Source organism: Aythya marila, assembly GCF_965140915.1.
Source record: "Aythya marila genome assembly, chromosome: 22".
Lineage (NCBI taxonomy): Eukaryota > Metazoa > Chordata > Aves > Anseriformes > Anatidae > Aythya > Aythya marila.
This window is the reverse complement of record NC_139063.1, coordinates 1,725,529-1,752,584: the sequence shown is the minus strand read 5'-3', so window position 1 is coordinate 1,752,584 and position 27,056 is coordinate 1,725,529. Positions and strand designations below refer to the sequence as shown.

At 44.1% G+C, this 27,056-nt stretch overlaps 2 protein-coding genes across 2 annotated transcripts in view; one reads left to right on the top strand and one right to left on the bottom strand.

The window, feature by feature from the left end:
- Positions 1–606: 606 nt before the first annotated feature.
- Positions 607–6,844, bottom strand: LOC309886556 (uncharacterized protein C1orf94 homolog; the record flags this gene model as incomplete). The annotated part of the gene is made up of 4 exons (XM_082777535.1): positions 607–792; positions 1,429–1,500; positions 3,671–4,004; positions 6,615–6,844. The coding sequence occupies 4 exons, from the start codon at positions 6,842–6,844 to the stop codon at positions 607–609; spliced, it is 822 nt and encodes a 273-aa protein (XP_082633661.1).
- Positions 6,845–10,639: 3,795 nt separating this feature from the next.
- Positions 10,640–27,056, top strand: part of CSMD2 (CUB and Sushi multiple domains 2) — a 286,785-nt gene continuing 270,368 nt past the window's right edge. Inside the window, exon 1 of the mRNA XM_082777291.1 lies at positions 10,640–10,928. Within this exon, the coding sequence (XP_082633417.1) occupies positions 10,772–10,928 (157 nt within the window). The 5' untranslated portion in view covers positions 10,640–10,771. The remainder of the gene's footprint in view (positions 10,929–27,056) is intronic.

The window sequence follows — 27,056 nt, the reverse complement described above, 5'->3', positions numbered from 1 at the left end:
GATTACATCTAACCTCCACATTATTTTCTTTATTTAATGGAGCTTTCAGAAGCATTTATCTGCCTTTTTTTTTTTTTTTTTCAGACTTGTAACACAGTTTCTGGAAAGACGATATAGGGAAAGTATATGCTATTGTTGCCTATCTTATAGGTAATGAAAGATGATACACAGAACTTACCCAGAGCGATTGTGACCAGACCCTTGGAATAAGCTGATTTTTATCTACAGTTGTTACAGAATTATATTAAGATGAATCCTTTCATGACATTCTGACAGTGTCAAAATGCTTTGGTTTCAATCATGCTGAAACATTTGCCTTTTGCTAGGTTAAGAAATGTTTGTTCTTTAGCCATGATGTTTATTAGAAACTCTAGGAGTGAACTTCTGGTGTAGTGTTTGGCTTCATTCACCTAAAATCAATTACTTTGTTCTTGTATCAAAATTTTCTTGGAATTTATGCCCTGTAGTAACTTCTGTCTTTTGTTCTGACGTGGAATTTGGTGCGAATGGAACCGGGAAACCCAGTTGCTGATTACATTGTGGGCTCTAAAGGTTTGCAGCAACTGACAAAAAGATGCAGAACTAGAATGTGAATCTGCACGGCCATTACCCGTAGGAAGGAGAAAATGGATACGGGGTCCCATCGCCTGCTGTTGGCGGATCCTGGATGTTGGTGGGTAGTTTAGGCAGGGTCCTTTGCTGGTATGGAAAATCCGGCTGAACAACGGGGATGTAGTTCAACAGAGGTGGGTAAGGTGACCGGAAAATGTGCTGTGGGTTATATGGAGCTACCTGGGGAGGAGAAAGAAACAGTGCACAAGAATAAATGGGACAATAATGATGACAAGCAGTGACCCTCAAAATATAAACTGGAGTTGACCGAAATATTGTTGTTGTTTTTAAGATTTTTTTCCCCACTTCTGGTATCTCCTTTAACCTGCTGTTCTTTTCAGTGCAGAGACTTCTGTTGCCATTCAATTTGGGCTCTGATTGCTTCTCTTTAGGAGGCATCTTTCAGATAAGTCTCTGGAGCAAAAGCTGGGGTGTCTATGCAATAGGTACAGCCATGGGAATTTGTAAGTTCTTCCAGCCTTTTTGATACTAGGAAAAGGTTGCGTTCATTTTTATACAAATACAGACTTTAATGAACAAATAAATGCAGTCTAAATAGAGGAGACAGATAATTTTATATGTAACTGGAGTATATGCAGTAGATGTTTTTAGAGGCTTAGGGCCATCTCTTGAGCTATTTGGAGCAAATACTGCTCCAAACAAACCTACCCCCAGCTTGGCATCTTTTTCCCCAAATATATTCTCGTGACGGCACCAGTGTCAATCTTGGCACATGACAAACACTTCTGACTAATCTATTGTGCTTAGCATCTGTATTCAGTGAATTAAAGTGTATTTGTAACCAGGTCAACACACCTGTCTCGAATAACATCCAAAGGAAGGGTGCATAGCTTGCTGATAAGGGAACCGTGCTCGCTGATATGGACCCTGTTAAGCATATGTAAGACAGGATTTTTAAAAACAGTCTGAGTTGATTCATTAATTATTAAGTATTTTCGTATAAGATTATAGAGGAACGTTATGTTCAAAGAAACCAGGTTGAAGTAAATGCGTTTTTAAACTTTAGCAAGTCTTCTCTTTGTCTTCCCGAGTCTGAGACCTCCAGAATAGGTGTCAGCCTTCTGCCCTGTACCTTCTGTTCTGCCTGGGGAAGAGCTCGCTTCCCTCTTGACTGCTGGGAGGTGGAAGGACAATGTGCTTGTCCTATGCTAAGTAGCTTTTTGCTAAGTAATCATTGACTTAATGAAAAATGAAAATTCTTGGACTGTAAACCTGCAAGGGAGCTTGGTGTGGCACAGGAGGTTTGTCCATAGTGGTCTCCTGCTCTCTCTCCTTTCTAACAGGCTGTTGGGAACTTTTGACAACATCTAGGATGAGCTGTTAGAGAATGTAGCTTTGTCTTTTTTTTTTTTTTTTTCTTTTTCCTTTCTCCCCAGTGAAATCAAAGGGTGAGAATAGCCCATAGAAAGGCATGGATGCATGGAATTCTCTGTATTCTTTTATTTCTTTTGACTTAAGCATTTGCTGCTTTAATAACCTTAGTTGGCTTTTTTACTTGGATGTGAGGTCCTGTTTCACTAGGCTCAGAAGCCAGTATCCAAGTCTGTAAACAGAATAACCACACAAAATATCCCCAATGAATTGTTAGGTCAAAATATTTGTAATTACATGATAACTATTTGTAAATGCAAGCTAAAAATAGAAAGTAATGAATGCTAAAAGGCCAACATTCAGTATATGTGTCAATAAAACATCATCCATCGATCACAAATTTCCCAGAGGACTGTAGTACATACGCTGATAATGCTTTGTTTGTGACCTAATGCCACTTCGGTGTAATTATTCATTGTGGGATAGCAGTCTGGTTTCTTTTAGGCTCTACCCTACAAATCAGAAAGCACTTTTCAGAGCAATGCTAGCTAGTGCCCTGAGCTTGTCAGTATGGACCTGAGGACGTAATCTCAGAGTCTAGATTTAGTTTATTTTACCTGAAACTGAGGAAAGTTCGAGGGGTTTGGAAAGACGGGGAGTGGAGGGAAGCTCAGACTTGGCCACACCAGCTGATTTAATGCCGTGGTGGTTGTAGTAGTCGAAAAGCGTGGAGTAAAAGTATTGGCACTATATTTAACAATTTTTTTATCCGGTGTTGCGTTAGTTACTGTAAAACAAAACAAGGGTAAAGATAAGTCAGCATTCTCTCAACATAGATGTGTGGAACACTTGCAATTAAAGGGACGTGCTTTACCTGTAAGCAAAATGCCAAGGTACCAGTTGCTTTTGCAGGCTATACTTCTGGAGCACAGAGACCCAAACTTAGCAGTTAGCAGTTCAAATTCACTTGTGGGGCTGTTCAACTGACCCACAGGACCCAGAGTAAATTTAATTGCCTGAGCTGTAAGCACGAATGAAATGGGGCAAAAGATTCTTACTCTATTCCTACAGTGTTCAAAACTCTCAGACTAGGAAATTACCCCAGAAGAAGCTGATTGTTTGAGGCCTCCAGACTGTGGTCCATCTAGGCCAGAAATGTAAACAGCAGATTTGGACGTGCAGCATTATTTTGGTTTGTTCTTAAGTTACTTTGGATCTCTTAAATATCTCTTTGGGAACCCAACAAATCATGACAGTTAAAAACAAACAAATAACAACAACAAAAACCAACAACAAAATACCCAACAGCACTCCCTCCCCCCCCAGCTGGGGAAAAAAAAAAGTTTATAGAAAAGATTGGCCAAATATATAAATCGCTGTGGTCACAACCTTCCTGTATTTCTCGTTCATTGATGTGAGAAAGACATTGGATAGATGCTGGTAAGGTGGGAGAGCAATACGAGCATCTAGTAGGAAATGAGACTTTGTGAATGCAAAGGCCATCTGCTTTCCAACAGCTTCTAGTTCGTTTTAATTTTCCTAAGGCTCCCAGATGCTGTTCAAGCACCATGGCCAGATCCATACCTGGGTTCTGCAGTGCCTTTGTGACTGCACTGGAATCAGTTTTGGAGCAGGTCTTGGCAAATGCTGGGAGCTGCTGCTTCTGTGCTGCAGCTTGACTTTCTGCTGCTGTCGGTGGAGCTGACGCAGGTGTGCTGTTCTTCACAGAGCTGAACGTGCTGTTCTGCATGAAGTCGGTCACTGCCTTGGGTTCTTCAGCCATTGCCTGATTGTCTGGGCCCTTGGCAGTGTCTGTGTGCTTCTGCAGACCTGGTATCTCTGCCTTGCTGCCCCCCGTGCTGCAAGCGCCTGGCATGCTGCCGTCCTCCAGCCCCTTGGAGTTCTTGTGCAACTTTGCTGAACACAGGAGGTTGGTGATGGTGGATTTAGCAGAAAGCTGAGCGTCACAGAGAGCTCGTAACTTCATCTCCCTTTCTCTGTTTCCAATCACTGCTCTGTATATACTTTCAAGTCCCTCTGTTTCATCTAGCAACCCATCTCTGTAAGAAAGTAGAATATGGCTTCTGTTCAGTTTGACTTAAAATTGAGCTAATCTTGACTCTTAAACTCTGTGATGATTTTTATTTCATCAGTCAAAGAATGTTAGTTTAAGTCCATGATTCTGGACACAAGAAAGGATTTGGGGATTGCATGCCTTTTCCCGGTGTCCCTAATAGGAGAAACCTTGTTTGCTCTCAGTAGTCCAGCCTTGCATGGTTTCAACCTTCAAGGCTCAGTGGATCTTCAAATCTTTGCAGGATGAGGGCCTAAATTTCCTGGGACTTATCTGTCATTTACAATTTTGTTATCATTTGTAAGGATTTAATGGAGCTGGGTGTAGTAGTATTTGTAGCTCGTTAACCATCTTTCATATAGGAACCCACTGAAGTCCTCAGGGACCTGACAATGGGACTGCTGCCAGGGCTGAACAATTTTGTGTTCCTTTGAGGCACACCTAAGTGCCTGTAATGGTTACCTGCTCAAAACACTGTTTTAAATTCCGGTTTGCTCTTTCATAGCCAAGTATGTTCAATAACTTAATGTATTATCAATTTACTCTTCTCAGCTTCAGGGAAAGACTGATGCTCTGTGCATGCACTATGCAGGTACATATATGGTATATAAATATCACAAAAACTAGGAAACTAAATAGTAAGCGTATCTAATTATCTCTAATCATATGATCACTATAATTAGTAGGATGCTTCTTTTTCCTCTATTTAAAAAAATGAAAAGAAATATCTCTTATCAAAAACCTCAACAAGCTTATCCTCTGGATAGCAAATTGATAGGTTATTTCCATTTTTATAAAGTAAAGCCTATTTCATATAATTTTTTCACCCCATCTTTTATTGGAACCACTCATGTGTGCATGGCTCTGCATCCCACAGCCCATGTGTCCCCAGATGTGTGGTTCTCTCGTTTATATTGTGGTGCAGTATGAGAGGTGGGAAAACTTCAGCTGTTCCTTCATTGGGGATGCAGAGAAAAGCTTACATCTTGGCTCTGTATGGAGTTTTTTTTTCCATATTCTTTTTTTTTTTTTTCTCTCAGCTCGAGGGCAAAAAATCAGCAACATCTTTATATGATTTAAGAATGATTTTGGTTTGCTAGTGAAATGCTTACGTATCTGAGGAGGCTTGGAGATGAGTGGGAATTTAGCCCTTCAATTGAAATAAAGAATCACAGTGATAAGTTTCTGATGTTTCCTTGGAAAAGCCAATGGAAGAGAAGTGAATTTGGTGGTGCTGGGTTAGGTGTGCTCCCTGGATTTGAAATATGGGTGGCTCAAACTTCTGTGGGGTCAGAATGAGCTCATGGCAAAGGCCTGGTGTGCTACAGCAGCCTCATGTTGTGCAGCGAGGTCACAGATTGGCTTCACTGCGGGAACACTGAAGGTTGATTTAGTGTTTAGGAAGGTGAAACTTGTTGTTTGTATAAAAGATTCCAGATACTTTTAAAAATGAGCATACCAGCAATTTGCATAAGTCAATATTTTAAAATAATTAAAGATTGCTAAATCGAGCAAGGTCATACGGCGTAATCTTTGGCCACTGATGTTGTTGCAGCTGATGAATTGGGGAACACCTTTATTGACAGCTGGCATACAGAAAGATTAAGAAAAATCTTACAATAAGGCTTTCAGGAGTAGTAGAGGTGCCTAGGGTATGCAAGGTAGGGTATCACGAAACCACAGGATGGCTGAGGTTGGAAGGGACCTCCTAAGATCCTCTGGCCCAGCACCCCTGCTAATCAGGGTCACCCAGGATGGCATCCAGGTGGGTCTTGACTTACTTGGTTTCAACCTTCCTGCATTTATTTTAGTTTCTTTAGGAATTTGTTAAGAATATGGAAGAGAAGAAAGGAGCCAGGATTCAAAGGTCGGGTTCCTATGTTTCTCTCTGACATAGTGTAGGCACTGCCCCTGCTGTGCCTCCATGTCTTCATCTGAAATCATCTGCTCCCTCGATCTGTAAAGTTAGCTTTTAAAAGCTGCAATAAGTGTTTCCACTGCATCAGGTAGGATGGGCCAGGTTTGTATTACGTTTTGTTTAGGTTTTAAGGACGCGTGGACATGTGCTAGTACTTGCTGGTTGATAGCTGGATATGTAAAATTTACTTTTTTCTGCTTCAGGAGCATACAGTAAATATTATCCTATTAATCTGAAGAGCATATTTCCCTCCCTTATCATCATTTGTCCTGTGGAACATGATTTGGCATAATTTTTTCTGTGCTAAATTCAGCTTTTCTTTGTAAAGATCAGCTGTTTACAGTAGCTTCCTTATAACACTTTAATTTTCGATTTTGCTCTTTTGAATGCTGCTTTCACTTTCTGTAAATATTTTGATGTGTGTGTAGTTGTTTTTCTTTAAATGTTGTGGGGAAGCGAATGCAGCAGCTGCTTATGGTGCTTCAGATTCTGAAGTAGTTAGATTTCATGGGGCACACTTTTCCAAAGAAAATGGGTTATAGTGGGAAAAAGTGGGAATGCTTCGCCGAACTGGGAAGCTGTCAGAAAGCAATGCAGGCACCCCATGTCCCAACTCTGCACTTCCACAGGTTAATAAAGCCCCGTTGAGGAAAGCCTAGCAGCCCTGGGGTCACTCACTCGTGCTGGGAGTTGCCGTTGTCTCTTCGAAGGGTCTCCGACGGCTCCGAGCAGAGCGCGGGCTGCAGCTCTTCCGAGAAGCCTTGGACGCGTTTCCAGATCTTGTGGCAGGCCTTGTCCAGGCTGTCCTGGGGGGTGTTGTCGTGGATCCAGATGTGCCTGGGGAAAGGGCCCAGCGGGAACTGCCCCTCCGATTTGACTGGTGGAGCTGGAAACCCACCGGTGAGCATCTTTCAGCCTCTCTGCATTCAGACGGGCTTTGTACAGGGGATGTGTGTGCAGGTAGCAAACGGAACGAGGAGCCGTGGCAACCATGGAACTGCAGGGCAGGGAGGGTAACTGGAGGCATCCCCGGGGCTTCCAGCAGTGGGGACGGAAAGGGCATTGATATCCTTCACACAGATTAAAGCTCCCTGGCATAAACCTGTATAATTAGACTCCAGTCTTCCTGCGTTTGGTATTTAACTGTCCTTCCCTCTTCTCCCAAAGCTCTGCTTTGATCTTCCCAAGGAGAGCACTGAGCACCGTCTCTGGTCCTGTTCTGTTCTCTTGCCATTAGTCCCCTCCTTGTCTGTCCCTGTTTGAGGCCCATCTAGGAACACATTTAATTCCTGCTCAAGTACTTTGTCCCCTGAAATTCTCTGCAGCACACTGTAGATTCCCCCATCCACAAGAAGTCATGTGCAAATCTACTCTTACAAGGGAAGAGCAGGAAGGACTAATTCTGGCTCATCTCTTTCCATAGCTGAATGTTTTTTGTACAAATAAAGAAATAAATAAGGGGAATATCTCTAGATGCCTTGTGAAACCTTCCACTGCTGTGCAAAAAAGACTCCTCCTCAGTTTTGGAGCCTGCATATTCTTAAGCAATTAGGGCTACAGAATCTTGAGTTCCTTTTCTTTTCAATATCCTCTGTGGCATTTTGTGTGCTGGCTAGGAGCTGGGCTATAAAATTGATCTAGGTATGAAAATAAAAGGCAAAGTATTTTTAAATCTGAAAGACATGCCTTCAGATACAACAACTGCATGGTGAGTTCTGTGTTACCAAAGTCATTACATTGTACACCAAGGTCTTGGCTCTGTAATTATCTCTATTGAGGTAATCCTGAACTGGACTTGTCAAGTAATTTAAGTAGTGACTGCAACTTCTTGCTAATAGAGATATTCACAGCTGTCAGCTCATGGTTATGCCCACATGGATGCTGCTTTCCTCCCAGTAGTGGTAATGCAGTTAAGAGTGAGTAAATGTGTGGTGTTCAGTGAGATGCTTGTATTCCCATATGAAATTATTAATAGTGGTGTTTTTACTTGGAGTGCACACGATCATGCTCCTAGTGTGAGTGCCTTCTGTGGTTCCTCATTTCACCACCACAGTGGTGGCATTTGTGAGCCAGCTCTGTGTCTGCGTCCACTGGAGCTTGATGCTCATAGGAGAGAGAAGAAGGGAAAAGGAGGAGCCCTAGGGATGTGGCTTGGTGCTAAAAGTAGTGGGAGAAGCTGGCTTTGACACTCGTTCTGTTTAGTAAGTCCTTGCCCTTAGCAAGGTGTCAGCTTCTCCTCTAAGAAGCTGCTGTGAGGACATGGCTCATAGCTGTGAATTGCTCTCAGCTCCGTGGATTAACCAGGAATCAGGGTGTTGCAATCGCTCTTATTTGATTCAGAGGAATCACAAAACAGTTCATACTGTTTTGGCAGGGAGGGTGAGGCACACTGGGCTAAGTAAAATTGGAAAAAGTTGGCTAAATATTTGCAAAGACTGAAAGGCAGCGAAGTCTGAAGGCAGGAGACTCATTTCAGCCCTGGCTCCGACTGTGGGTGGCAGTGCAGAGCAGAATTTCCCAGCTTCTGGTGGGTGCCTCCACCGAAGGCAGGATTCCTCTTTTAGTAGAGAGGTAATTTTGCAAGGTGGGAAGTGCAGTGAGTGGTGCAGGTTACAGCGGGGCTGTTAACCAGGACCTGCAAACATCTCCTTGTCAAAACTGGGTTGTGATCGAAGGTGGTGGCTGCAGTGATGGTTTCTGCTGTATTCATCAGTGTTGCCCATTTAACAAATAAATGCTATTTTTTTTTTCTTCTTCTTTTTTTTTTTTTTTTCTCTTTGAGAGATTAAGAGCCTAAACCTCGTGGTTTTGAGCAGAAAGCTTCCTTGGGAGGAAATCCTTGATTTGAAATAGGTATGGTTTTATTTACCAGGAAGAAAGTGGCATTGTATCTCCTCAATGACTTTATTATGCCTGTGGATTGTTCTTGATGCAGGGCTAGCTGACTTTGGCTCAGCTGATGCTCTGCTGGTGTGCAGCAACCAAGTCACATCTTCGGCTGAATGCAGTTTCGGGATGGGGAACTCTTTGAGGTGAATGGCTGTATAAGGGAAAAGCAATGTATAGAGCTGTCAAGTGTGGTACCCTGTTTCTCTGCTCCTTTTATATTTGGATCTATGCCTTTGAACAATAAGGTCTATTTGAATAGGACGCTGCAGTTTAAACAGACATAAAGCAACTCTTTCATGTAACAGCCCTGGTTGCCTTGGCTCTTGGCATTGGCTCACAGTGTAGGCAGTGGAAGGATTCAAATGCAGAGGGGACACAGGGGAAAGTGAGTGAGAAAGAGGATTGATTTGAGGGCGGAGGGACAGATTTTCAAGCCCTCGATATAATTTGTTTTTAGCTGTCAAATAAGCTCATTCAAGGCAACCGGAACAAGGCTGGAGAAGGGGGGTTTGCAGCAAGAAACTGCAGCAAATGCAAAGCGCCAAGGCAGGGGGATGGGTGGCAGGGCCGGGGCCCCCCCAGGAGCCAGGGGCTGGGGTTGGGGGGGCTTTGGGGCGGCAGGAAAAGGGCTGCGGGGGCCTGGGGGCGGCAGGCAGCGGGATGGGTGCTGCCCCCCGCCTGGAGCTGAACGCCGAAGTATGTTTTTGCTGGGGAGGGGAGGGGATTTTCCAGGGTTCTGCTGTTTTTAAAGCTTGAGCATCACGCGTGAGCCGGAGTTATTTCCCTTCTCCGTGGCTCTGAGCATCGCCGTCAAGATAATTAAGTTCCTGGATGTGTCTTTAAGGGGCTGCATTTTTTCCCCATCTTACGTGCAGCCATAGGGACAAATGTACTAACAGACATTTAAAAAAAAAAAAAAAAAAAAAAAAAAAAAGAAGGAAAAAAAGAGGGGGGTTAGAGGAGAAATACCACTTGGAGCAGCCCTGCAGAGGGGCCGCAGCACCACAGCCAGGGTGCCTGGTGGCCCAGGAGAGGGGGCACCCCCAGGACACCACTGGCCCCAAAGGGTCCCCCTGGGACTGGGGCTCACCCCATGCTGCTAGGGCAGGTCGCAGACGGGGGGTGTCTCTTCCATGACTCATGTTTGTAAGGCAATTTGCTTCATCCCCCAAATTGTGTCAATATCATCAAGTTGTTTACAGAGGCTCGGGTGGGGGGGCCCCAGGAGGAGGCTGCATTGCTCTGGCAGATGTCTTAATAGCAGAGCTGCTGCCTGCGCGTCCATGCGCGTGCTGTGCTCCCCGGCAAACGGGGGGCCCTGGGACTCGCCGCGATGAAAGAAACCTGTGGTGTGCATTTAAAAACAATAAATGCAACGCTAAAACATAATTTGTGGTTTGGTGGTTCTGGTGGGGCGGGGGCTGGTGGGAGGTGTGTGCTGGGTCCAGGAAGCGAAGGCGAGCCAGAGCCAGGCTGTGGCTGCACGGCAGCCCCTCGGCGCAACGCCCGCGCCCCCTCCCCAGGATTTAGGGAAAGAGGAGAACAAAGATGTGGGAGCGATTAATCAACTGGCTAATAAAAAAGTATAAATCCCTGGGGACTGTGTGCTGCTAATGCCGGGGAGCTGGCTCAGAGACAGCCACCGGGAGGGACGAGCCAGCCCTCCTCTCCTCGCCTCTCCTCTCCCCGAGCCGCTGCCACACTTGGTTCATTCCAGCTGCAGAAGCTCAGAGCCTTCCATGCGGTGGGATTTTTTTTCTGGGCTGAAAAAATTAGAATAAAAAAAAATCACAAGCCTGACCTGCTTTTTTTTCCCCCCTCTTTCCTTTCTCCTCTTCTTCTAGCCGAGCTGAGGACTATCCCAATCACAAAGGGGGAGAAAAAAGGGGGAAAACCCAACAACAACAAGCAACCCCCAGCACACCCCATTCCTGCCACCCTTTGACATGCAACCTGCCTTGGGATGGGACAAGCTGGGATGCAGCTGCAGCCTTGGAAGGAATTGGGGGAAATTGGGGATCTTTGCTCTCATGACGGTGGAAGTGAGCTCCTGGAGCCGGGTGCTGCTGCTCTCCGTGGGGCTGCTGGCTGTCTCAGCGACCGGTAAGTGTCATGGAGAAAGCTGGCAACTTTAGGAGTATTTGTCTTCCTGCTGCTTAGATCCAGGGACCACTGTTAATCCGCTTTCCTGGGGACTCTGGGGTGTGTGTGTGTGTACTTGTATGTCAGCACATGCTTCCCTGTAGTGTTCAATAAGGAGTGGATTTTCCTCAGACCTTTCTGCGAGATAGTTTGCCTCAGTCCTTTGGGAGCAACAATTTTAAATGATACGGTTATAATAGGTGGCTCTATTTGTTTTTATTTCTCCTTCTGGTGGCTCAAATAACGTGTGCTCACTTGCCAGACAATATGCAAGATGACTGAAAAATGCCATCACGGTTCCCCTTCTGTCTTTCCCTTGCATCTTAATTCATTATTTCACTACCCTGGTATTTGGCTGTAGCTGATATAATAGGTTTAGGACTCCTTGCACGAAGATGGAAGCACTCTCCTCTTATTCCTCCTGCATCTCAAGTTGATATGCTCTTATAGATGAGCTCCTCTGTCTCAGCATCTTGATTTTTGTGAAAAATGTTTATTGACTTGGAAGATAAAAAGACACTTGAATTTGGAGGGGGGTGGGGGGGTGGAATTTGCTTACGTCTCCTCCCTGGTTTCTGCAATTGACCTTGTAGCAAAAGCATATCTAAGGACTGAAGTTTATTTCTGGTGTAAACAGCAAATATTTAGGGACTGTCCTTATATGAGCGAGTGTGGGAGGGGGAAGAGTGGGAGAGCTGAGTGTTTGGCAGTGTCTTCCTTCAACGCTGCTGTGCCCCGATTTCCAAGAGTTTGAGTAACGTCTGTCTTATCTGCTGCATCCTAGGCTAGAGGAATGTATGCTTGTGTATGTTCATGTGTAGGAAAGCTGATAGTTTTTTTTTTTTGGAAAATCTTGTGTTACCTCGACACTGATTTTTATTATGTAAGGCAGACTTTCTCCGAAGAGATCCAGAATAATTAACTGCTCCTCCCAAGTATGCTTGCAGTAGACCCAAAGACTTTTGCTACCTGGAATCATCTATGAGGGAAGGAGGTAGAACCACCCGACAACCCACAAGTTGTAATTATGGCTGAGTACTTATTTTTGGTGATTATTTTTCCTTTCTTCAGCAGGAGCATTTAGCCTATGCACAAGAGAACCATTCCAGCAGTTTCCGTTGTGCTTTTCTGATAGAAGTAGAATGATGCAGAGGTCCCTAAATGTGATTTATTATGTAAGGGTTTTACAGCTCTTTTTTTCTTCTTTCAGGTTATCTGTAGCTTGTTCATGCCTAAATTTTCCAGGTTTCTTCCTGTAACTGCTTTTTCAGTGTTTCAGCCTTTCTTCTCAGGCCCGTAGCTCTTCTCTCTCTGTATTTGGAGTGCTGTTCTGGTTCCTTCACCCAGGGGTTGGTGCTCTGTTGTGTTTTCATCTCCGCAAGTAAATCTGCAGAAGTTTTTTTAGATGTAAGGTGTACCTATTTACATCTGAATAGTGGTATTTGTTAGTGAGTACTTTCCCAGGTACTCCTTTTCAGCAAATTCAGAAATCCAGGTAATGATCTTTTTGCTAAGGCAAGGGATCAATTTTGAAACCAGTGGCTTACTCCAGGATACCCAGAACACAGCGAACATATTTACCAAGTGAACACAGCCACCTTTCTCCAGAATCCATTGCAGTTTTAGGGTTTAATCCCAGAAAGCAAGTTTAGTCTGGCAGGGACTTCTGGTACCTTCGCCAAGCAAATCATGATCCTCAGTGGAACAAAGTTCCTGAGAAGCTTCACTCCTGATCTCGCCTTTTCCTAGGGTTTGTGTAGGTAGCAATAACCCCGAGTACCCATAGTGTGGCAGTAGAGCTGTGTATATATAAACATATATATGCCTAAAACTATCAGCTCGTAGTTCTGGACGTCTGAAAAATAAAGAAATCCCTACTCATCTTGTATCAGATGTGTGTCAGCAGTCCAGTTGCCCAGTGATGGCCTTTCAAAAACCGGCTGGTTACTGCATGTGCTTTCTTCTGATGCCACGGCATCCGAAGGCAAGATAAGGTAGCTGCTGTTTGGGCAGAGTGACCCAGCTGTAGGGAAGGGGTTTCGTGATGTGCTGCAGTTTGCTGTATATCTGGGGGCTGAGGGAGGAGGAAGGGTTCACAGCCTCCCTTTTTTTCAGTGGTGCAGTGATTTGACAGCACTTTAAGATTCGAGGAGGGCACTGAATTTGGCTGTAAGTTGACTGTGATTCACGTGTGGCCTCTCAAACACATGTTTAATGATTCTGATATTTTATTTCTTTCTTATCAAAACAGGTGCTCTTAATAGCAATAAGAGTAATGTTTTTCTGTTCCTTTCTGGGTAATTAGCTATGCACTGGCACTGGGACATGCACTTGGTATGTCTGTTGGCTGGGTATATGTGCGATTTCTTTTGAAGGCCTATTATAAAGGAGGTCTTGATGCTATTATTCACACTGCTTTACTAGTCAACGTCTTGTTTGGTACTGGGTAATGGGAAGATGCACTGGCTTGAAAGATGATCTCATCAGTTTAAACTCCTTGTAATTTTCTTTTTTTCTTGATGGAAAATAGTTTTTGCCAGAGTCTTCCGTTGAAGAGTGGATGAGCAGGAAGCTGTTTATGAGTTTTGATGTATGTGTACATATCTATATTATAAATCATCTTTCCATTTTGTTCTGTTTTCTTAAATCTCCACAGGACGAAGAGTGAATCGGGTACTTAGGTACTTAGTCTGCCAGGGAAACAACTTCACTGTGAAGTACTCAGTGATTTGAGTGCATTTTTTAAAGGGGTAAGGGTGTGAGATGCTAACTCTCTGAAGTGGTGGATAGATGTTTTTACGTAGGAGGGAAGGGAATAGTCACCAGCTTGATTATATTTGATTGTGGCACATGATAAAACTACAGTATTTTATGACAATAGCTGAGTATATCATTTTGATCCGAGTCCTACTATCAGTGCTGAAGCAGTGTGGATATCACTGCTAAATGGAATGAATGATTCCCACTTACTCATTCATGTCTTGCTAATGTCTTTTGTTACAGGAAGGGAGGCGTTTATGGCAAACATTTAGAGGGTGCAGCCTTTTTTTGCATGGGATCAGCCTGACTTCATAGTGCTCAGAGAGGATGGCAAAATGCAGAAGGCTTCATGTAGCTGTGCTCCCTCCTCACCCTGGTGACTGGGGCCTGGCCTGTGGGTTTTTGTGTTCCACAGTGGGGTTATGCAGGTGATCCTCAGCTGGATGGGACTATAAGACAATCCTTCCCTCTCCATGTGCCTGGACAGCACTGTGGCAATTAGGTTTGACTGCCTGGACTGTAGTGAACTTACTTTCTTACCTCTTCATACTGGTTTGCACACTATCCAGTTTCATCATGGTTTTCTCCATACCAGTGTGTGCCCATATTGATGGGTTGAGAAGGGCAGGGGAAGGAGCCTTTAGTAGGAACACCCTTAGTGCTGGGTGGTAGCCAGGACTCTACTTCAAGATGTTTAGGTCGCAATTCTGTGGCTCTGCCTTGCTGTGTAACCCTTGGGAAGCAGTTTCACTTCTGTCTTCAAAGTCTTTGATGGAGTTCATCACTTGGGATACAGGAGGCTTTCCTTTGCCATATAATTGTTTATTGCCCGTCTCTCTGACTTCTGTTGTAGCTTCTCTGCTGCAGAAGAACATCTCTAAGCTCAAGTTTTCCAGCTTTCCTTTCCAGGGAGCCTTTGTATGTCAGATGCCTCCTAGGGAAATTTTGTATTCAGCTGGTGGATGGACCCCAGCTGAGCCAGCCTGCAGTGGACCAGAGGTGGATGTCTGCTCAGCTGATGCGCAGTGGCTGCCTTCCAATTGTCTAGGAGTGTCTGTCAGAAGAAGGCAACGTCAAAATGGGTACAGGGAATGTGGTCCAGGCAGTCTGCAATAGATCCCAGTGGATATGCTTTTTCCTGCGGTGGTTTAGGGTTCAGGGTGCAGCTGAGCTGTTGATGTCATGTGTAGGATTCCTGCTGTGAATAATACATTTTCTTATACAGGAACGACTGCCTCATTAATCTGGTTTTAGAGACAAGCAAAGAATAATTCTTTCCCCTGACTCTATTTGCTGTTAACTGTTTCTACCTGTGCTCCAGGGATTTGCAACTGCTCAATTACTGTGTACCACTTGCTGCCTTACTCTGTTTCCTGAGAGGCCATTTTTTTTGTGAAATGCCAAATTTCACAGCTGTGTTTCTATTCCTGCTGCAGGCCCTCCTTCCTCCCCCAGTAATTCCATCTTAAATTTGGCATGGATCTTGACCAGAGGAAACAAAAATGTTAATGGTCGGACAGGTTTGGGGGGGAAATCAGCAGCCTAACCTTTTTAACCTCAGTTGAGTATCATCAGTGCTTCTGGAAAGTTGGCTGAAGGATGTCTCCTCTGTGATCTGCTTCCATCAGGTGTATCAAAGCCCTTAGCTACTTCTCCTCATTGGAGATGGGAAGGATGTACAGTATTCTGGCTAGTCCATTGTAGGATTTGGACTTGGGTTTTCTGTTCTGACTGTGCAGGTAACTGTTTGACTGATCACTTTCATTGCATCACATAAGTTGAGGCTTATAGCATAGGTGTGGCTGGTATGAAGGTTTTGAGGAGAAAGCTGCAATAGATGCATCTTTGTTCGTCTTATAAGAAAAGCCTTGCTAACTCAAATTTTAACAAAAGTGTCCCAAGACGCAGTGCTGGAGTCATTTTTCATAAGCTTTAGTGAAATTATATCAAATCTGTATTTGTCTGAGTGGGTTTTAAAATGCTTCTGTATAATCTTCTATATTTGGGAGGTTTAGAAACACCATGAGTAGGCCTAGATTTGAAATATATGCGACAGAAAGCACAGCAAATTCAAGTGGAAGGGGAGAGGTGAGACTTTACTTTTAAGGACCATAAAAAGAAATAAGTTGAGTAACAAAGATTCTGTTATGCCTGACTTGGTCTAGCTCTAAGTTGCCTGTCTGACATATCCAGCATGCAAGCGTAGCCTCTGTGGGTACAGATGACTGGGGGCACAGTTAACAACAGCATAAGGCTTTAATGGGTTTTAAAACCAGGTAAGCTTTTGCTTCGCCCAGGAAGACTGACCCTAAGAATGGAGCTCCCTGTGGTGGTGCCCTCACGTGTGCCCACGGGGCAGCCCAGGTCGTCCCTTATCGATGGGACACAAGCTGCTCTCTGTACTGAGAGACTTGCACAAGGTCACTTAGGGAGTTTTTGGTGTGGCTGTAAATATGTCAGGCTCAGCCTTAAACACAAATAAACACAAAATTGCTTTCTCTTTTTCATTTCTTAATTCTCTGCAAGGTGAGCAAAGCTCCTTGTTGGGAGGTGCTTCCTGCGCAACTATGAGGTGTTTCTGAGGCTTCCTGAGGTGAATGCCTACTTGGAAAGCAATGCAAGTGTCCAGTTCTCGAAGAAATCAAGATGGAGATACAATAAAATAAAATAAAATGTGATGGTAGCCCCTATAGTTTGTGTTTACACTGTTTCTGGAGGAGTGAAGTACAGTGCAATTATGGAAATCAATGTACTTTGCTTGCAATAAACATGATGCAGTGCAGTAATCTGCAAAATAAATATGCTTCTGCCATGCTATGCAGTGGCTGACTGATCTGATAGTGGTTAATGTGTAATTGGGAAAATCCCATTGATTAAAGAAATCAAATTAACTCAGTTTCAGTCTCTTTGCTGCCATGGACACAGCCAGAATGGAGCTAGTATGCTGCAGCAAGCTTGTGTGCAATTTTCTTATACCTCCCTTGTGTGAAAGCAGAGCAGAGGATTTTTTGGTTTGTAGTTTTCTTTTGTCACTTCACCGTGGACGTAGTATGGTGGTTTTTCCATCTTCCCAGGCTGAGGTACAGCAGTGCCTTGCAGGAACAGTTGCAGTAATTTTCTGTCTGAGGTGCAGACATCGCTGCCATAATAATAAACTGCCTGTTCGTGTGCTCACACTGTGGTCTGCTGGATGGAGGGAGAACCAGGGACTTGGTCCTGCTGCTAATAATCATTTCTGCAAGGCCCAAATAATCGTGAAGCAGGGAGATCTGGTGATTTCTGACTTTCACGCGAAGTGCAGAAAGATTTTTGCAACTGTGAGGCCTGGAGCAGCTCTGGTTGCCAGGGAGATGTGTGATAAGGAAGTAATTAAAAAAAAAAATTCTCCCTGTGTTATTGACTGCAAAAAATCTACTTGAAATTGAACCGATGACTTGGCTCAGGGGGAAGCAGGTATTTAGAGTGAAAGAAGGGGAACGTGACTTGAAGGAACACCCATCCAACATGTTTTGTTAATGTATTTGTAGCATGGTGAACCCAGCAGCTTTTTGGATGAGCAGAGGCCCTTTTGTGTCCAGTGCTGTGTAAACACACAGTTGGAGGCAGCCCCTGCCTGGAAGATTGTACAGTCCAAGCTATCAACACTATCAGCAAGTACTGGATATAATTCCTGAATGTTAGAGGAGTGCAAAAATTGGGGGAGACCACAACACAGGGGGGTTTTCTGCCCACACTGCCAAGTCTGCTTCTTCAGCCAGGTTTGTCTAAAGACAAAGATGAGAAAGGCAACCAGCACCACCAGAAAACAGCTTTATACTCATATGTACATCAGACTGGGCTTGATAGGAGTGCTGCCAAGCTCTCACAAAGGCCTGGTGTACCTCAATGTTCTTGCCATTTGTGCTTCCTTCTTAGTAATTCTAGCTGGCCTCAACATGCAAGTCTTTCTCCATCTGTAATTAGAAGGAAATCAGCAGCATCTTATATCCTGCTGACATGTTTTCTTCCCCTCCACCTTCCATGTAAGAAGACCTTGCTGCTCCTGCTCAATTATCAGCCCTGTGAGAGAAGGCACAGGGCAGAAACCGTCCAAAGACGTTTTGCTGTAAATGCAGGGCAGGGGCGAGGTAGGACCAGATACAGAAAGACTTGCCCAAGGTCACACAGCAGGTAACTAGATAGACTCCAGGTCTTCTCAGACGGTACTGATGCTGGACTGCAGCACAGAAGTGCCGTTCTGTTGCTGCTGAGAGAGGAGATGTTTCCGAGATGTTTTCTCGCTGCAGATGAGGTCTGAGCGGTGTTTGTGCTCGCGGATGTGAAGGTATTTTACAGTAGTTAAACTGAAACAGAACAATTTCTCAATACATTTATCAAAATGTCTGCAGTTCCCATTTCAAGGCAGATAAAACAACAATGAATATCAAATAAAGTTGTCTTTATCCAGAACATTTAAAAACAAAGAAGATTGGTTCTTTTGGCCTCTGGCTTGCACTAGCACTCTGGAATGCTAACTCTGTTCTGTCATGATGAAATAGCTTTATTTGGGCTTCAACACTTGCCTTAGTGCCACCTACGTATCCCTTAACTTGAGCAGCAGCTACATTTTGTTTTCCTTTAGCGAGATGTAGAGCAACAGGGCAGTGCACCAAACCACAGTCACTTAGCTTGATTATCCTGGCCCCATCAGTGTCTCCAGAGCTAGTTGTTTTAGAAGGTGCAAGAGCACTGAAATAGAGAGACAAGGAAGATGAATTAATCACCGCTGGAGAATTAACCACAAGTGGGGATTTTATGGTTCAGTGCTCTCCTGTTACTTGTGCACTTGCTCTCTCCCTCCCAACCGGACAAGGCATCGAAGCCCAATTCTTGCTGTTTTCCATGGCAGTTGGCTCTCTGGAGTCCTTGAGGGCACGAGCCTTTGTCCTTGCTTCACTTCCCTATCTGTAAAATGGGGATAAGTAGAATCTGCAAAACCCTGAAATGATTTACAGATTTATTCTGCAGAGATCCCAGTATGTTGTGATAAGGTTTCAGCAGATACAAATTGCACTGTGTTGATTAGCCACACAAGTTTTATGCTCTTGGTTCTCTCCCTTGATTGCATGGAGTGAATTCAACCATTTCATGTACAATTTGGGATTAATTGTGACTGACGTTCTGAGGTGAAAGTTGTCTGTCTGCTGCTGAACTTCAAGAAATAAAGTACTCATGGCAAAAAGTCAGAAATATAATGAAATGCAGTTTCTGTTCCAACTCAGGTTGCTTAGCTCCGTCTGCAATTAGTGCTGTATCACTTGCACAGTTTCTTTTATGTATAGAGCCACGCTTGTGCCTTGCATTGAAAGATTGCGGCACAGCTTTTAAAAGAAGAGCGTACTCCAGCATAGGTGGGAAGGTGGGAGACGTGCAGGAGACAAAAGCATCAGGAAATTGAATACTGGTCGTAAGCAAAAGCAGGCAGAAGGGGTGGTCTGGACCTTCAGGTTTTAACCTGTCGTAGAATCCTTGGCTTTCAAGCGTTTGTTTAAACTGTGTGAGCTTCAGCTTCTCGAACAGAGCGGAAAAAATAAATAATAGTACTGCCTAATGTATTAGGAAGATGAGTGTTTCAGGGACTGCAGAGATGAAACACAAGTTTTTTTCCTAGTTATTGTGACTCCCTCCTATTGGTAATTCAGCAAATCTTTTTAGTTAACCTAGTGAAAATAGAACTTGATGGAATTGTTTCAGTGGCATCTGTCATTGCTTTTGGAGCCCGTCAGAGGGCTGGTGGTGGCACTTTGTGCCTGAAAGAGGAGGATGAGTGGATTCCCTTAATGCTCAGGTTGTTTTGGTTTTCCAGAGTTTGCCAGAAAACTTCACAGTGGGGAATGACGCACAGTGTGTGATCACTTGCATATTATCACCATGATGCCCTCACTCTGCTTTTGTTACCGGTGCATTCCCAAGCTCAGGACCTAAAGGCTTGTCCAGGGGAGTCACCGATCCTGTAGCCAAAATGACCATTTTTAGCTGGCATCTTAAGCATCTTTCATAGAAGCCAGTCTTGCGGTTTGAGGATGTAAGGATGCACTGGGTCTCATTCTGTTCCCCGGTCACGCCTCCTTCACATTTCTGTAACTCCATTATCTTCAGCAGGATTTTTCCCTCCTCTAGTTGCTGCAGGGCAAAGGAGGATCTGGTTCTTTGTCAGATGGATGCTTGGTCTGAAGTTCGGTGAGCAGTTAATGCCAAGGTGGAGGTACAGAAAATGGAAGCTTATTTCTTCTGTAACAAAGGCACAATTCAATGTTCCTTTCCCATTTGATACACTGAATAATAATATCAAGAAAAATATATTTCCTTCCAGAAAGGAAATCTATTTCCTCAGAAGGATAATGAAGCCTGGAGCTTTTCCAAAGCCAATGCCATTTAAAAAGATGCTACTTGCATCATTCAGCATATTGTTTATATCTCTCTATTGTTTTTTTGTCTCCATTATGGAAAGGTTAGGCGCTGATTGTGGACACTGCGCATCTGTCAGCACCAATCCTGGGACGTTTTCATTAAAGTTAAGCACACTTGGAAAAGGACTCAGTATGCGAATAGTAAAAAATAGTGTCCACTCGCTGAAAAAATGAGCATTTCAAGGGTAGGGAATTTGTCCCTGGTACTATTGGGATTTTATTCCTACTGCTGAGTTTAATGCACAGTCCCCAAAGGACCCAGTCCTGGAATGATGTAGGAGGGGGGACGGTGCTGTTACTCGTGTGCTGGAGCCTCTGCACGGCCATCCCTGTCCTGAGGGCTCCGTTTGTGGAGGCTGTTCTGTGACAATGGTCAAATGCTGCTGCTCTTCAGCAGCTGATAAAGCAGCAGTGGTGGAGCTTCTCTACTTCAGTAGGATGTTTTAATGAAAATACACTTAATAAACTGTCGGTGCTCATATGCTGAGGGAACAGTGTGTGAAATGGTCCCCATGCTGTAGATATTACTTTGCTTAAAGCCTTGAGCAAAGCCTGGTGAAACCACTATTATTATTATCATTTTTTTATTATTATTGTTTTTTGAATGAAGTTCTTGGGCCTCGATCGTGAAGGCAGATCATCCAGTACCTCAACCCAGGAGCCTCAGACAGAGGTATCTTCTGTACTAGATACAGTGCTGCTTGCTTCACCTTGGCAAGATTTAGGATACAAGAAACCATCCTGCAAGGCCCACGCTGTCGTTATGTCTTCATAAATAGCTGAATCAGTTCTAACTGAAGGAAATTATCTTAGGAACAGCAAGTTAATTCCACTGGATTTAAAATGCTCCAGAAAATAATGTTTTATGGGAGGGTCTGTCATTTGTTCTTGCTAAGTGCTGTGACAATCTTAAGCTAGAGAACAAATTAAACCTTTTTTTTTTTTTTTTTTTTTTTTTTTTTGCCTAGGAATCTAACACTGAGGGCTATTCTGTTATGGGGAGGTTTTTTTCCTTTTCCAGGACTGCAGTTAGCAAATGAGACTTCTTACAAAAAAATACCCAATTTGAACCTACAAGTCGATTCAATTCACCCCTTGTTAACTCTTTGATTGAGAGCTATGTAGATTGAAGAAGAAAGGTATTGATCTACTTTTAGGATTGAAAACTAAGATTAAATAGAAAGTCTAAGGGCGAAAATGAGTTTTTAAATGAATGGACAAGCTGAAAGAAAAATAAAATCGTGCGATATACTGGGAATAAGTTCTGAGAATCTGTTAGCTAGACATACTTGGAGGCCATAGACTACAGAAACTGCATGCTTTACATTTGCATATGAGTAGATTGTGATTCAATTTGTAGGAAAATTGTGTGTGAGTCTCGGCAGATTGGTACCTAGCATGAGAATTTTTCTAAATTAGATCAGAACAAGATAAAAATAAGTTCAGTTTCCTGGTTTCAGAGCGTGCGCTGGTTGATGGTATTATGTTTGGACACTGAAAACTGTTGTTTAGGTGAAATTCACATGTGAAGGGACTGAAATTTTTGATATAATTGAAAGGTTTCAGGTTTTAGTTTTGCCTTTTTTTCTGCATAGAATTCATTATAAACCTTTTGTAGCTATTTGTTGGTTAGGCCATGTCACTGTCTTTTTGTCTTGTTGGGCAAAGTCAATTGTTTGACTTCTCTGTGCAACGGGGACTTCAGGGGACTTTGCTCAAGGTGACAAGCAGGCATTTAGTAATAAAGTGCAGCAATACTTAAAAGAAGTGAATGTGAAAGTGCTGTTAACAGAATCAAATAAAAAATGGATTTATATCCCAACAAAAATTCCCATGAGAAATTGCCTTCTGTTTGCCTCTTTTTGTAATTCAAATATAATAATAGAAGAGCGAGCTGTTGTAATACAAATGCCTGGCAGAGTGTGTTTTGTTGGAAGATCTCAAAGCACTTGCAGTGTACGTTGCATTTCTTTGAGCATGGGGAGATGAGAACTGCCATAGAAAAGTGAAGAGTTTTTTTTTAATAAGTGGAGTATGTGCTTACTCAGGATGAGTTTTTTTTATTTTATGTTTTTATCTCCGGGTATAAGATATTGGTCATTACTGACAGCTACTTTGCTGGTTGTGGAATTATCTGAGTATTTGGAGCCAGTTCTTCTGTATCATTGTGTTCTATAGAAAACTTCTGCCTTTTTTTTTTTTTTTTTCTTCACTGTGGTCATTTTACAGATGCAGAGAGAAAGTAAGAATAAAGTTTTAAGACTCTTGTCGAGTTATCGTAAACACTTTCATTGAGTCTTTGACTCCGAGGCAATCTTTCCAAGCATGTTTAGATGCCTAAGTATGCACTTGGCTTGTAAGAGGATACAATAGCTGCAAAACTCAGGTGCATTTGTAAATGCTACACAATGGCTGGCTGCAGTTCTTAGTTTCTAAACATATTTGTAAATCTAGTCCTGAACACTAAATTTCCATTTGAAAGGGGGCTTCTCTTCCTTAGCTGAATTCCTCTTTGGTCTTGTGAAATCTTGCACACAGTAGTCACCTCATCTCATATTGGAGGTTTTTAATTCAAGAGTCATCATCAGAGCTCTTACGCTCCCGTTTAGTGCCTTAACCGTCTGTTAAATGTTATCTTCTGAGGTTAACTCTTGGTTTCAGATAAAAGGTGTGTGCAAGCTCATATGGTGGACTGCAAAGCCATTTTCCCATTACCAGAGTGGGACGTAGAGCATCTCTGGCCCACATCAGAACATGATGCAGAGCTGACGGTGACGTGCAGTTCAAGGCTGTCTGGTCACTGAAAAACCACTAAGGGCAGTCACAGGAATACCCAGTGAGGCTCTTAGTTGTGGTAGACAGCATGGGAAGAATATGCATTAATTGGTTAATGCTCGTGAAGTGCTTTGAAGATGGAAATGGCTATATAAGTGCTTGGTATTATTATTATGCTGACAATGGCTATGTAGAAGAGTCGTGGCGCTAAGGGAACAGTCAAAATTGATTAAGAGACTATTTTGAAAGAGGAAGTTTTGAAGGGAGGAAATTACATCCCTTGAGAAGAGGCCATTCTGGCTGAATACTGGGCTCACTGTGTTACCTCGCGGAGCTGAGCGAACAATTTCAAGTAATGGATGGTCCACACAAGTCGCCCACTTGCATCAGGAATTGTGCAGCTGTGAACTTCTGCAGATAATTACTGTTATCAGGTTGCTAATGGGTGGCTGCTTGTGAGGGATAGACTTGTTGCAACCCTCAGGAAACCCAGTTTGGGCTCATTTTGAGTGGGAAGGTCACTCGGTCCCTCAGGCTGAGACCTAACTCTTGAATCGTAGTCCCACTGAGAGCAAGCAAAATCCCTGAGTTCCTGGATTATGAAACTAAACAGCTTCATGAATGAAAAACCCACTGGAGTTGACTTCAGTAGTGATGAGAGTTGATGTGATTTTATAAGACAGAAGTGTGAGTTTAGCATACCGAATGCTGTCGGCTATGGAAATACATGCAGTGACTTCTACATTTAACCCAGAAATTTGTAAGGAGTGAATCAGGGGTCTTGTCTGCACGGATGGCAGGCTGTTTTCAGGAGGTTGCATCCACGTAATGACTGGATAGCAGAGCAGGCTTCGGGGTGACTTGTTGCAAGCCTGAAACTGCCGATGTGCCACTGCTTTGATTGCTTTTGCACTGCTCTGAGTGGTCCAGGAGCAGAGCAGCTGGGAAAGCTGCTGCACGTCTCTCCAGCTGGGCAGCACAGGGTAGCTGGGACAGAAGGCAGAGCCACTGCGTGTACGTGGTCGCTTCCCTGTACTGGGTGACAGCAGCATTGTCTGCTTCTATCACAAGGCTCTAGCCTTTATTCTGAGGTTAAATACTGCTGTTTACGAAGCATCCCATACCGCTGGTCCTGGAGCTGGCTAGAGTTGAGTCACCTGGATCAGATGCTTGACTCCAGGCAGATGGCTGAGAGCTTTTCTGTTCTGTGTCTAGTGCAAGTGAGAAGAGGCCACACCTGCGTCTAAGGTACATGGAAACATCTGGAGCTGCTGGCTTTGCTTAAAACACTGCTGTTGGGCTCGTCATATCCAAAGCCCTAGAGCCTGGAGACAAAATTCAGGTCCAAGTTGTGCGTGTAAAGCTCACTGCTAAGAATAATCCCACCTGCTTGCTTTGGTCTGGGGATGGTGCTTTTCCTCCAGACCAGACCGCTTGGCTTCCTGCAGTGCCCAACATTCAGAAAAAGCATCCGGGTGTTGCTGAATGCTGAAGGCACAAATCCTGCATAGGAAAGGGAGGAAGAGAGGCTTTTTTGCAGCTCCTTGTGAAGCCACACAGACAGCTGAAACTCGTTTCAGCTTGCAGTTGCCAAACTCTGCCAACTAGTTGCTTAGCATTCAAAGAAATTTCTACGAATATTCTATGTAAAATTGAAGCTTTTTTTCCCCCCCACCTCTTTCTCCTTTCTGAAAGGCAGCCTGTAGCAGACCCGTGGTTCAGCTGCTGGATGTGTGCCTCTGCCTAGCAACTGCCTGCCAACGTCACGGCATCGCCGCGAGCCCCGCACCGGGACGGAGCCGCTGGCTGCCGGGAGCTGGGCGGAATGGTAATTTGGGGGGAGAGATGCTGCTGCCGCTCTCCAGGAGGCTTGCAAAGCCTTGCTCTTAATTTCTTGACCTTCAGGCTCCCTTGAATACCTCCAGGCATCTTCCTGCTGCTGCTCTGTAAAATTCAGACCAGCTGAGAGTTGCCTGGTAGTTAAACATTTATCTGGTATGTGGGGCTTGCAAACCTCTTCCATCAGTCGTTCAGCAGAGTCCCGTTGCCTGGTGCTCAGGGTGGGATCAGCCTGTGAGCTGTGGGATCTGTGTGAGATCTCTCTGTAACCACCCTGAACAATGACCCACCAATATGGGACGGGTTGGAAGCTCCCTACACCTTCCTGCCCGTGGCTGGGTGGGCTGCGGGCAGGGGCAGCTTCTGCCTGGCTTCCCTCCTGCTATCAGAGATCACCCCCTTGCAGGCTCGGTGGCTTGGTGGCAGCTCAGGGTTGTGTTTTGTTGTTACACCATCTGTTGGAGGATTGCCTGGCACGTTGGTTGCAGTAGCCCAGCACGAGTTACGGGCTCGGCTCTCCAGTCCACTCCACATCCTCCTGTACTCAACATCAGTGGCTGAGTGGAGCTCAGATAAAGCAATTGAACTTCACGTGTTTCACGAGGTAATTGCAGCTCCTCTTCCAAGTGCTTCTCTTTCAGATTTGAGGCAGTGAAAAATATGCGGGTTCTGCATAGGCTTGGCAGTGAGTATCATCCGTTTGCAGAGAAAGCACAGCCTGGAGGTGGGGTGTGTAAGATGTTCCTGGTAGTGTTTCTGTTCCGTACTAACTGCAAATGCTTCATGTCGCTGTAGCTCTGCATTTGGATCCGTGTGGTGTTTATTGTTTGGGGTAGAGTCAGAAGAAACACAGAGCTGCAGTTTACATGAGGAATTTTACTCATGAGTCCCCTACTCTGGTTTCTAGCCAGTACAAAGAGACACCAGCGTGGCACATCTTGTCTAGTACTATGCTGAAGCTGAACCCTGCTTAAAGCGGGGTGAGCTGTAGTATTTTTGGCCTTGCTGGCAAAATTCGTACTCCTTGTTCATTGCTAAAAGGTTCAGGGTTTTCTTTCTTTGTGTGCGCGCTCCTTGCATCGACAAACTCTGCTTGCCTGGCTAAACACCACCTCTGTAGGTCAGCAGAGCGTGGAAACAATCTCTTCATTATTGATAGAGTCAGAAGAGGCAGAGCCCATCTCTTTGTTCAGTGCGTGCTATTTCAGGAGCTCTCCAGGTGAAGCAGCATGCTCTTTGTCACCTCTTTGTCACCATGTTTTCGTGGAAGATGGTGACAACTGAAATTTGGTTAACGGGTGCCAAGGCGTTCTGTGTTGTGGAGTAATTTGTTTTAATTCCTCGTTAGCATTGCCCAAGCAAAATTTTACTCGTTACTCACGTTTGAAATGTTTTCTAACGCTGTGTCCATTGCTATCCACTGGCTACTGGATCGAGTGGAGTGTGAAAGGGCGTTTGTGCCGTGCCTCCTGCTGCTATCTTGAGCTAGCGCAAATAGAATGCAATATTTTTAAGACTGCTGATACAAAATATTAAGCACAAAATATATTCATTTATGTATCTTGATGAACGCAGACTTCTCTAATGATTACTTTGATACTGCTTAGATTATCTAGCATACATTAGCAGGGATTTTCTTAGATGCTTGTTGAAGTCAGACACGTTCCTGCTGTGTTTAACAGTGCATGTTTACATCATCTTGTCCATCTACTTACATTGATTCATTGATGTAATAGCTCCTTAAAACAAGATGTAGCTTTGCTGGTTGTGCCATCTCTGGTATTAAAGCTTGCTGTGCATACCAACCACTTGTTCTGTGTACCCTGTAGTGCCTGCCTGTGTTCACTCCTGACCTTGAAATCCCAAGTCCAAGGTCGAGCACACTTGTTTGCATCCTTGCTCCTCTTCCATCTGCTCCCTTGGTACTTTTCCCATGGAATCCTGTTTTCCTATGCAATCCTACATGCTTGGAAGTCAAGTATCAGGAGCCCTACTTTTCCTCTTTCCTCATCTCAAACTTTGCCTGCTCCATTTTCTCTATATGACTCCCTCTGTCATAAGACAATGACAGCCTAAAAAGCTGCCAGCAGACTTGATTTTGGTAAGGATTTGGCAAATAAGAAATACGGGTGGTTTTGATGTAGGTCTTTTCGTGCCACTACCTGTTCAGATTTTCCTGCAAGTTGCATTTGTGTTTAGAGCAAGAGCCTTTGTCTTCTAACCTGGATGAAATCTGCCTCTCTAAAGGAGCACAGAGCCCATATGT